Raw genomic sequence first — 12,160 nt, forward strand, 5'->3', positions numbered from 1 at the left:
CTGAGGATGCTCACTGTGAAAGGAAGCGGCCAGACCGTTGCTGATTAATCAGCGGCTGAGGACATGCCGCATCCTGTCGCAGGGCATCTCCCAGCGTTGTGGAATCCCAGCTCCCTGCCTGTCAGGGTTCCCTGGAAACGCTGCTGGGAGCTTCCACGAGGGGAGCGGAGGGGGTGCATGCAGACCTCAGCTCAAAGCAGAGGTCAGCGATGTGTGGAGGTGCACAGCGGCTGAGGGCGGCTCCCCTCTGTATGGAAGGGGACTGACCCCTACTGAGCAGGTGCTGTACGCCAGCCACTGGGTTGCAAGCACTGTGGACATTAGCTTGTTAAATCTTAATTAAGAGAATAGAAAGGCAGCATCGCTGCCATTTGTCCAATGAGGAAAACAAATCTCAGAGGGCTAGGTAACTTGCCCAATGCCACACAGATAGGGAGTGGTGGAGCCAGGGCTCACACCCGGGTCTGTGCGGCTCAAGTCTGTTCTCTCCACTCCACCTGTTTTAGGCGGTTCAAGGATAGCCACAGTGAGAGAGCACTTCCCAGATTGCATGGGAGGCTAAACTCAATTATCTTAGGTCCCTTTCTAATCTCAGACTTGATGATGCAATGTGGTCTCCCGGGCAACAGGAAACGCATCAGAGACTAAAGTTCCCCAGTTATCTCCAGAGAGTCCGTGGTTCGTTCATTCATCCATCGGGGTGGGAGAGCCTGCAGTGTGGTTGCCAGGGCTGCCCTGGGCACAAGCAGAGTGCTTTTAGGAAGGGGAGAGCAAGAACGGGAAATGCGCTAGGCCAGCTGCGTCCGCCACAACAGGGTCCCGGAAGCCTGCTCCTCTCACTGCCCGGGCACTCAGGCCAGGCAGCCTGTGGCCTGGCAGTGCCAAAGCAGCCCTGCCAGGGACAGGGAGGGGAGGGCAGCTGTCAGTGCCAGGGAGCTTCCAGAGCAGGCAGGAACCGGAGCTGGGTGCCTGTGATGGCCGGAGGCCTCCCTCCATGAGGGAGGGCAGAGTGCAGGCTTGGCGCTAGGAAACCACCGAGGGAACTAAGTCCTGCTCCCCGTAGAGCCTACAGCTCAGCACCACTGAGGCACCCGAGGTTGGAGGGAGGGGCAGGAACGGACATTCACGAGTTTCTCTTGCCTTTTAGGTCTCTCCCTCGGGGTCTCTGGGACCCCTCTCGGTCCCTCCTGTGCACAGCACCATGACGGGAACAGGTGAGCTTTGAAGTGAGGGTTCCGAATAAGACTAGAACTGCTAAGACTAGACCTGCCTAGGTCAGCAGGGCCCGACTCTAAGATCTGTGCTGGGAAAAAGTAGCTTCCATGGTAAGCAGTTTAAACAAGCGTGTGTGCTTGTTCTGTGCGAGTTACAGTGCTTATCCTCAGCCCTCCATGCACACTATGTTCCAAAACGAGCTGTATGGAAGGCTGAAGGAAGGTAAGACTTTCCAAGCTCATTTTCTATAATACTCTTTTTAAAAGATTTATTTATTTATTTATTTGAAAGTCAGACTTAGAGAGACAGGGAGAGACAGAGATCTTCCATCTACTGGTTCACTTCCCAGATGGCCACAATGATCAGGGCTGGGTCAGTCAGCTTTTTCCAGGTCCCCCACATGGATGCAGGGGCCCAAGCACTTGGGCCATCCTCCGCTGCTTTCCCAGGTGGATCAACATGGAGCTGGATCAGAAGTGGAGCAGCCGGGACTTGAACCAGCACCCATATGGGATGCCAGTGTTACAAGCGGTGGTTTTACCCATTACGCTACAATGCTGGCCCCAGAACTCTATTTTTCAAAAGGTTCCTATAGCATTTTTAAAGGGGCTCAAAAGGTGATCATTTGTTCAAGTGTCTCCAGAATGGTCCCAGTGTCAGCTCCAGGTCCTGACATGGTTCTCAACATACTCTCTGTCATTTTTCTAAGTTTTAATTTGAATGGTAAAATACATGTTGCCCTATCTATGGAACAGAATCTGGGAAACCCGGACATGAGCATTCCCTTTAGTCCAAATCTGCTGTTTTACAAAGGATGAAAGTGAGTGTCAAGAAGTAAAGCAAGTTGACATAGCTGCTTAGCTAGTGGCCCGAGACCAAGACACCTGTTCTCGCCGAGGCCGGCAACCTTTGCGCTCCAGGGATCTTCTCCCCGATGCACCTTTCTTTCTTTCCCCTTCTCTTCCCTTTCCTGAGCTTCTTTTTCATTCTCCCTTCTTGCCTCTTTGGTTTAGGGCTGCGTACGCCCAGCCCAGGGTGTGTCCTGGAGCAGGGATGATCTTGGCTTCTGTCTTTCTTGTGTTTGGCAAGTCTTGGACTGGTAGAACCAGACACACCGCTCTCGAGGGCCCGGGCTGCAGCCAGCAGTCATGATGAGACACCTCCTGAGGATGGGTGGAGGGCTATTGCTGCTAATTTGGCAGGAGACAGACAGAGGGGTGGTGGGCAGGGAGAGGGTGAAGTCCCTTTGGGGATGCACCGGGAAGTCCGGTGCCCGGAGGGCCATGTCAGAAGGTCCGAGGACCAAGCAGCATTGTTTTCCCCTTGTTTGTGCCTCTTCTTGTCCTCAGTAACGTCATCCTGTTCCCCTGGGAACAACAGCAGGCCTTCGTCTCCTGGCTCAGGACTCCATGCCAGCAGCCCCACTGCCTCTCAAAATAACTCCAAAGCAGCCGTGACCTCCTCCTCCAGCTTTAACTCTTCAGGGTAAGATGGGGAGGGGGTGCAGAGAGTCCAGGGGCACATGCGGAGTTGGGCCAAGGCCTTGGGACAGGGAGCTGGTCCTGGGGTCTACAGGGAGAAGGGGTGGCAGGGCAGGGCAGAGTGGAAAGCCAGACTGGACTTTATTCCCCGGGGGAGTGGGGATTGCCAAAAGAAGCCTCAGCCAGGGAGTGGGCCTGGCAAGGAGCTGGTGTCAACAAAGCCAATATTTCCATCCCCTCTTGAGGGTGGAAATTTCCAAATGCTTCTGCTGGGGAGGGCCAGGGCCTTCCCTGGGCTTCAGCTGCACTCCACGCCCGGAACCCAGTTCTCAGGATGCTCTGATACAAGCCTGGAGCTGAGGGCGTGGCTGACACAGGGAGGGGGGAGGGGGCTGATCCCTGCCTCCTGCACCCACCTGGGATGCAGCAAAGTGAGGAAAACAGCCTCTTGGGCCTTAATCCATGAGCCAAGGAATCTGCTCTAAAAAGAATGCTCAGTGCCGGTGTCTTGAGAAACTCTGCCCCAGTGAAAGCAAAACAGAGATTTGAAAATAAGACCTGAGCTTGTCGGCCAAGACGAATCTGCGTGTCCAAACCCAGGCAGTTCTGCAAGGCAGCTGGCCTGCTCTAACTGGCCGACTGTCACATAGTCTAAACGTTAGAGTTAGAGTTCCTCACCTATCACCACCAAATGAGAGATGGGGCGGGGGGGGGGGGAGGAAAGAAAAAAGAGAACTATATATTATATACATTTGAAGTTTTTAAAAAATTGTTCTGTTGGGGCTGGTGCTGTAGTGTAGTAGGTTAAGCCTCTGCCTGCAGCGCCAGCATCCCATCTGAGTGCTGGTTCGAGTCCCAGTTGTTCCACTTCTGATCCAGCTCTCTGCTTACAGCCTGGGAAATTGCTTGGGCTCCTGCACTCACGTGGGAGACCTGGAAGAAGCTCCTGGCTCCTGGCTTCAGATCAGCCCACCTCTGGCCATTGTGGCCATTTGGGGGGTGAACCAGTAGATGGAAGACCTCTCTCTCTGTCTCTTCCTCTCTCTGTAATTCTGCCTCTCAACTAAATAAATAATTTTAAAAATTTATTATTTTTAAATAATTTAAATTTAAAAAATTATTATGTTGTATAATTCACATATCAGAAAACTCACCATTAAAATACATTTATTTAGTTGAGAGTAAGAGACAGACAGAGATAGAGAGAGATAGGGATAGGGATAGAGATAGAGATAGAGATAGAGATAGAGATAGAGATAGAGAGGGATAGGGATAGGGATAGGGATAGGGATAGGGATAGAGATGGAGCTTCCATTCAAACTTTCATTCCCCAAATGCCCAGAACAGCTGGGGCTACCAGGCCACAGCCAGGAGCTGGGAAGTCAATCCAGGTCTGCCAGGTATGTGGACAATTACTTGAGCCATCACTGCTGCCTCCTAGGGTCTATGTTAGGAGGAAGTGGGATTCAGGAGCTAGAGCTAGATATGGAACCAAGGTACTCTGATATGGGATGCAGACTTTTTTTTAAAAAAGATTTATTTATTTATTTATTTGAAATGTAGAGTTACAGAGTTACAGAGGGGGAGAGAGAGAGAGAGAGAGAGAGAGAGAGAGAGAGAGAGGTCTTCCATCTGCTGGTTCACTACTCAGATGGCTGCAACTGTCGGAGCTGAGCCAATCCGAAGCCAGGAGCCTGGAGCTTCTTTTGGGTCTCCCACGTGGGTGCAGGGACCCAAGGACTTGGGCCATCTTCTACTGCTTTCCCAGACCACAGCAGAGAGCTGGATCGGAAGAGCAACAGCTGGGACTCAGCCGGGACTCAGCCAGGACTCGAACTGGCACCCATATGGGATGCCAGCCCTACAGCGTCAGCTTTACCTGCTATGCCACAGTGCCAGTGTCTAGGGATGCAGACATCTTAACTAGGCTAAACACTTTAAAATTCACCATTTTAGGCTGGCGTTGTGGCTCACTAGGCTAAATCCTCCACCTGCGGCACCAGCACTCCGGGTTCTAATCCTGGTTGGAGCGCCGGTTCTGTCCCGGTTACTCCTCTTCCAGTCCAGCTCTCTGCTGTGGCCCAGGAAGGCAGTGGAGGATGGCCCAAGTGCTTGGGCCCTGCACCTGCACCTGGGAGACCAGGAGGAAGTACCCAGCTCCTGGCTTTGGATCGGTGCAGTGCGCCGGCCGTAGCGGCCATTTGGGGGGTGAACCAACGGAAGGAAGACGTTTCTCTCTGTCTCTCTCTCACTATCTAACTTTGCCTGTCCAAAAAAAAATCCACCATTTTATTCATTCATTCATTCATTCATTCATTTATTTATAAGATTTTCTTATTTATTTGAAAGGTAGAGTTACAAAGAGGCAGAAGCAGAGAGACAGAAAAAGAGAGATATCTTCCATCTGCTAGGTCATTCCCCAATTTGTTGCAATGGCCAGGAGCCAGGAGCTTTTTCTGGGTCTCCCATGTGGGTGCAGGGTCTCAAGTACGTGGGCTACCTTCTGCTGCTTTTCCAGGCACATTAGCAGGGAGGTGGATTAGAAGTGGAGCAGCCAGGACTCAAACCTGCGCCATATGGGATGCCAGCATTACAAGTGACAGCTTTACCTGCTATGTCACAGTACTGGTCCTAAAATTCACCATTTTAAAGTACAAAATTGGGCAACCTACACATGATGTAATTTTTCAAAAGATTTTTTTACTTATTTGAAAGTCAGAGTTACACAGAGAGAGAAGAAGAGGCAGAGAGAGAGAGAGAGAGAGAGAATGAGAGAGGTCTTCCATCTGCTGGTCCACTCCCCAGATGGTCCCAATGGCTTGGCAGATCTAGAGCCATGAGCCAGGACCTTCTTCTGGGTCTACCACGAGGGTGCAGGGGCCCAAGCACTTGGGCCATCTTCTACTGCTTTCCCAGACTATAGCACAGAGCTGGATCAGAAGTGGAGCAGCCGGAACCCGAACCTGCGCCCATGTGGGATGCCTGCACCACAGGCGGAGGCTTAGCCTATTACACCACAACACTGGCCCCGCCTTGATGTAATATCAGAATATTTTCACATCCCCAACAGAGGCCTGGTGCCCGTTACCCTATTCCCACCTTCCCCTGTCACATTAGTAACCTCACGGTTGCCTTGTCTCATTCTTCCTTCCAGATCTTGGTACCGATGGAATCACCCCACCTACCTCCACTGAGACCAGAACCGCTTCTCCCTCCTCCACCTGGCCCTGTGCTCCCTGCCAGGAGGAGGGGAGCCGTGCTGTCTCTGTATGGACAGGTCACTTTCAGAAGAGTGGAAGAAGAGCCCACCGTCAATGAACCCAAACTCTTGCCTTCTCCAGAGCAAAGGCCTCTGGAGATCCAAACTGTGATGGAACCCTATGCTGACGCCTAATGCTCTTGAAACACACACCCCTCCTAGGAGTTTGCCATTTCCACCTTCCCTGCCTAGCCCTCACCTTCTAGCCCTAAATTCTCTAGACAGCTACACTGCGGCAGGAATCTTCCAGAGAAAGGACTTCTTGCCATTCTTCTCCAACTCTCCTGTGGGCTTCTGGGGACAGCTGTTTGCCTGGTGAGCCAAATTCCCAGGAGGGGAGACGATGGTTTTGATCTGAACTTAGCCACGGTCCCGGACTGATCCCACAACCCGTAAGAAGAATGGGATCTGATGTACCCACCATGCCTTGATGTTTTCTCTGTTCAGCAGGGCTTTCTGCCGGAAGCTTTGCTCCAGCCCATGTCCCGTCTGACCTCACCCCCTTTTCTGTAACCAAGTCCTCCAGGTTTCCTCCTCTTTTCAAAGGCTGAGTTGCCGCTCCGCCCACCGGTGCTCCTCTCTCTGCTCCCATCTCCCAGAGGCCGGGAGCCTGGTTCTTCCTCTTCCTCCCTGTGCTGCTCCTTTTCCCGTCTGCTCCCCCCTTTTCTCTTGGATACAGAAAAGGAGGAACACGAGTGCAAACACACAGCCATTACGCTGGCAAAAAACCGTGTACATAGCCCCTTCCAGCTTTGCATTCTGTTCTCTCCTTCATGTGGAATTTTCCAGCAAAATGTTTAACTCAGGTGTGAATTTTGAAGATATTTCTGGAATATTTCATCTTCTTTAAAAAAGGAAAGGAAGAAATACCAAAGTGTGAAATACTTGCTAGTTTCCACGGAGCTGCCAGTGTGGACTGGGACGCTTGGTGGACTTTCTGGGGAATGTTCTCTCTAGTGGCTCCTTCTGTGTGGACCAGTGTGTAAAGTTGTAACCTGAAGCCATTCCAGAAATGGTAACTCTTCTTTTTTCTTTCTTTTCTTTTCTTTTTTTTTTTAAAGACTGAATACCCAGAAAGCTGTTGAGATTCAAAGGAATCTCTCTATTTCTAAACAGATTTGTGTAATGATGATATAAACTGTTCCACTGTTAAGAAGAGGTTTACAGGATTGCTTTGGGTTTTTCATTGTGGGGAAATGTGAGGGCATGTAATGAAATGGGCTGGGGAGTGCGCGCTGTTAGCCTGCGTCCCACATCGGAGTGCCTGGGGCTGAGTCCTGGCTCTGGCTCCTGACTTCAGTTTCCCACTAATGCAGACCCTGGGAGGCAGCAGGTGATGGCTCGGGAGTTGGGTTCCTGATACCCATGTGGGAGACCTGAACTGAGTTCTTGGCCCCTGGCTCCAGCTTTGGCCCAGCCCTGGCTGTTGCAGGCATTTGGGGAATGAGTTGGAATGGGACTTCTATGTCTCTCAACCTTTCAAATAAAAATGAAAAATTCAAAAGAAAATAAAGAAGGTGGAAAATATTTCAGACTGGCACATTGTCACTTTCCAAACTGGTGCTGAAGATGGTGCACATTAATACAGGGTCCTGAAGCGTTCAAGGTGCTCTTTTTTTTTTTAAAGATTTATTTATTTATTTGAAAGTCAGAGTTACACAGAGAGAGAAGAGGGAGAGAGAGAGAGAGAGAGAGAGAGAGAGAGGTCTTCCATCTGCAGATTCACTCTCCAATTGGCTGGAACGGCCAGAGCTGCACTGATCCGAAGCCATGAGCCAGGAGCTTCTTCCAGGTCTCCCACGTGGGTGCAAGGGTCCAAGGATTTGGGCCATCTTCCACTGCTTTCCCAGGCTACAGCAAAGTGCTGGCTCGGAAATGGAGCAGCCGGGTCTCAAACCATATAGGGTGCTGGCACTACAGGCAGTGGCTTTACTGGCTATGCTGCAGCGCCAGCCCCGAAGGTGCTCTTTTTGACAGAACCATCTTGAGGGCAGAGGGGGCTAGGGACTGATGAGTGTTTAAAATCAAGTCATTTGGAGACTTAAGAAGAGGTGGAGGCTGAAGTTAATATAAGAGTACTTCAAAAAGTCTCTGGAAAAATGGAATTAAAAAGGTAAGGTTACTTTGGTGCCAAAAAAATTTTTGAAACCCAGGCACAGTTTTTTTTTTCATAATATGCATTTCCATGAAATTTTTGAAGACCCTGTGTATCTCGTATCCCAGGTATCCTGAATACCAATTATTCATTATTCACAATGGAGATCAATAGATATGTAAGGCAAAGGTAATTTATTATTTTTAAAATTTTTATTTACTCGAAATATATAGGGAGCAAGAGAGAGAGATCTTTATCAGCTGGTTCACTCACCAAATGACTGCAGTGGCCTGGACTGGGCCAAGCTGAAACCAGGAGCTTGGAACTCTGTCCAGGTCCCTTATGTGGATGGCAGGGGCCCAAGTACTTGGGCTATCTTCCGCTGTCTGTCCACACACATTAGCAGGGAGCTGGATGGGAAATGGAGTAGCTGGGACTCCAAACCAGCATCTATATGGGATGCCAGCATTGTAGGCAGTGGCTTAACCTGCTGTGCCAAAATGCCAGATCCAAAAGATAATTTAACATTCATATGTATGTGGCTTTGGTATATATTACCATTTTTGGTACAAAGGTTGAGGTACAGGGAAGTTATCCTTGTGGTTTGTCTAGGTTAATAAAAAGTTAAATAGTTGCCATTGCTGCAGTAGATATTGGATGGTGGGAATAGGGAGCCCTTAATGCCATTTTCCATGAGTGTTTCAGAATCTTAGAAATCATCAATAGTTAACTTCTGATGTTGGAATGGGGGCTTATATGAAGACTCCTATTTCATGTCATGGATGGGAGAAGGCCTACTGGTAGTGATTGTCTCTCAAGGAAAGATCCAGTTAAAAAGGGGATATAGCAAACAGACAGCAAGAGAAGACTCCAGCTCCACCACTCATGGCCCATCTGTGCATGTCTGGCACACACACATGCATAGTACACTCCTGCTTGTATACTCATGGAGGTCAGAGTTCACCCTTCCCTGCAGCGTCCTGGCTACCTTGCCATCCTGCTCAGTTGAGTGCTAAAAGCTGATCTCCCACACTGTCCAGAATTCTGGTTTTCACGCATTGGCCCATGGTTTTTGTAACAGAAATAAACAGAACTGTAGTACAATTTGCTCAGTCTCCATTAGCTTCCATTGCCCACTGACTTGCACCGTCGCCGAACAGAGTCAAACCATCTTTCATGTCTGCATGACCCCATAAAACCCTAATTCCAGGGAGGTTTACTGGAAGCTTGGTTAGCTTCTAATTAGGGACAAGAGACTCTATGGGCCACAGCCAGTCATTGTTCGGGGAGTAGAAGAGAGGGAAAAATTGCTGCCGCTGCTTTTCAAGTTTTATTTCACTCTGATCTTTAGTTGACTCAAAACTGGTGGGCCCAGCTGGTGGGCTCCTAAGACAAAGTAAGAGCTTTTGATCTAATTCAGAGAATGAGTTTATTAATCCCAGGATTCAGATCAGTGACCCCGCCCTCAGCCACCACATTTTCCAGCTCAGTGCTCTCTGTATGCACCTGTCATTTCTTCTTTATGGACACTTCTGCTTCTCTAGACTGTGTGGTGACCTCCTTGTCATCAAGGTTGTCCCTTTTTTTCTATATATCCCCACGCCTAACATTGTGACCAGCACAAAATAAGCAATTAGGATTTTTTTGTTGTTGGATTTGAGAGGCAGAGTGTACTCACATAGGCTAGTTCACTCCCCCAAAACCCCCAGTGACTGAGACTGGACCTGGCTGAAGCTAGGAGCTTGGAAATCCATCCAGGCCTCCCATGTGAGTGGCAGGTTCCCAACCACCTGACCCACCACTGCGGCCTCCCAGCATCTGCAGCAGCTGGGAATCGAACCAATGTGAGATGCAGCATCTTAACTGGTACCCTAAATGCCCACCGTGTAATTAAGTTTTTTTTTTAATTGGAGTTCCTTTAAACAACTTCCAATGCCCTTCACCAGTGTAGGAGCCATGACTACAAGGACATATCTGTAGGCTGTTCTAGTTGACTGGAGGCAGCACATCTTGATGGTTAAGTGTCTTCTTGCCTGGATTCATACCCAATTGTCTCCAACTGATTGTGTCACTTTGGGAAGGTTCTTGACTGCTCTGGGCCTTAGTTTCTCACCTGCAAAATACTATAAAAAGTATGGGACGATAGGTCCCATACTTCAGTGCTGTGAAGATTAAATAAGTTAATAGAGTAAGAGTGCTTGGAAGAATGCTTGCTGCATTAATTCAGCAATGTAAGTGTTGTCTGTGATCATGACTGTCATTGTCATTGAGTTGGTAGAGAACTTCATATCTCCTGCACTCCCTAAAAGCCTGGAACTTTTCCAGAAGATGCCACTGGAATAGGGATGGTGGCCAAAGATATAAATTAATAAAATTTAATCCCAGGTAGTGAAGCCTAAACCTAGAATCCCAGCCACCTTAGGACAAAAGCCCAATAGGTTAGGAGGAATGGGCACCTTCTCTTAGCCCATCAGCCTGTAGAGTCTTGAAGGCTGTGGCATTCGTTTTTTTCGTAGGAAAAGGTGGCAGCAAGAAGAAAGTCCTAGATTCAGATAGTAGAAGGGGAGAAAAACAAGGTTGCAACAAAAGCAGTTGGAGAAAAGGTTGGATCTTTGCATGTTCTATTGCTTCAGGCTATCACTACCTCCTATTTGGTCTGTTCCAACACATATATACCAAGTCTTCTCCAGTTCCTCTCACACTGATTCTATTCAAATGTCTCTAGAGCAGCAAGGGTTCTTAACATTGGTTACACATAAGAATCACCTGGGGAGGTGATTGGCTATTGATAGTCATACAAAGATGTTGATTTATTTTATTTGGAATATGGCCTGGCCATTGGGATTTTTTAAGGCTCCTCCAGTGATCCTACTGTGCTCTCAAGGCTGATGACTGCTGCCCAAATGTGCATGCAAATCAACATTGTCCTTGTTAAAGCAGGCTCTGATTTAGTAGGTACAGGCTAGGGTCTGAGAGTCTATGTTCCTAATAAACTTCGAGCTGATGCAGATTTCCCTGGTTCAAAACCACACTTTGAGTAGCAAGGGCTTGGAAAGCATGGTAATATGATATTTCCTCATTCAATAACATCGTGGACTTCCTCTTACCCACATAAGGTGGCACAGTCCGGCATCTGAGGCTGGCACCACAGGCACTTGAGACCCTGTCACCGCAGTGGTTCTCAACCATGAATGACTCTGGGACAGGTTGGAAAAACTACAATGCCTGGGTCCTCCCCCACAATAATTCACAGTATGCAAGGAACGGCCTGCATTTTCCAGGTAGCATAGATGACAAACAAGCTGTAGGAAGTGCACTGTGCTTCCAATACAGTTTCCCAGATTCCTGTCCCACTCATTCAACCAGCAGACATGAACTGCACCTGTCTCACAGTAGTAGCAGGGAGACAAAGACGAAAGCCGTGCCATCTGTGCCCTTCAGGAGTTGGCAAGATTAACAACCCAAACTAGAATATTTCCTGTTCCTTCCATCTCCAGACAGGGGCCAGGCACTCACAACTCTGCCAAACGCCTTCTGTTTTTAAGAATGTCTGGGCCCCTCAGCACCCTCACCCTTGCCTGACACTGCCTTCAGCCACACTTCTCTCTTCAGACTTACTCTCCCCGGTATCAAAAAATAGACCCAGAGAGGAGACAGCATTTGCCTCAAGGGAAATAAAACGAGAGTTGACATTTGCAGTGCCTTCCACGTGCCAGCCATTGTTCGAAGCACTTCGGCTTGCTCTCGTGACCTTAAAATCCTCACAATAATGAGGCAGGTATTATCATCCCCAATCCGGAGAACGAGACACGCGAGGCTCAAGAAACTTGGAAGTTTCGCGAAGGCATACCCAGCAAGGTGTGCTCCTACGCCCGAGTTCTAGGCAGGGCTACAATGCGTACGACTTCTAATTCCCAGGTCCGAGCACTTTTCGGGTGCTCAGTTGGTTCTTTGCTTCATGCACCCCGCAGGTTCCATCCCCCCACGGTGCTTAGTAGGGATGCAATTACTCAGCAGGCGCTCAGTCGTTGCTTCTTGGATAGGCTGTCCCATCCGGGGGAAGGAGGAATGGGTAAGGGTTTAAATAAACAGGCAACACGCGAACGAGAG

The 12,160-nt window shown here is 49.1% G+C and overlaps 1 protein-coding gene across 2 annotated transcripts in view; it reads left to right on the forward strand.

Moving 5' to 3' along the window:
* The window catches only part of POU2F3 (POU class 2 homeobox 3), a 90,620-nt gene extending 83,507 nt beyond the window's left edge, over nt 1–7,113 (forward strand). For both annotated transcript variants that reach the window (XM_008260641.5, XM_089313589.1), the window contains exons 11-13: nt 1,148–1,214; nt 2,565–2,700; nt 5,851–7,113. In XM_008260641.5, the coding sequence (XP_008258863.3) occupies nt 1,148–1,214; nt 2,565–2,700; nt 5,851–5,890 (243 nt within the window). In that variant the 3' untranslated portion in view covers nt 5,891–7,113. The remainder of the gene's footprint in view (nt 1–1,147; nt 1,215–2,564; nt 2,701–5,850) is intronic.
* The last annotated feature ends 5,047 nt before the right edge of the window (nt 7,114–12,160 follow it).

The sequence above is a fragment of the Oryctolagus cuniculus genome, chromosome 1 (assembly GCF_051225735.1).
Source record: "Oryctolagus cuniculus isolate XC-2025 breed Fujian yellow rabbit chromosome 1, ASM5122573v1, whole genome shotgun sequence".
NCBI classification, from domain to species: domain Eukaryota; kingdom Metazoa; phylum Chordata; class Mammalia; order Lagomorpha; family Leporidae; genus Oryctolagus; species Oryctolagus cuniculus.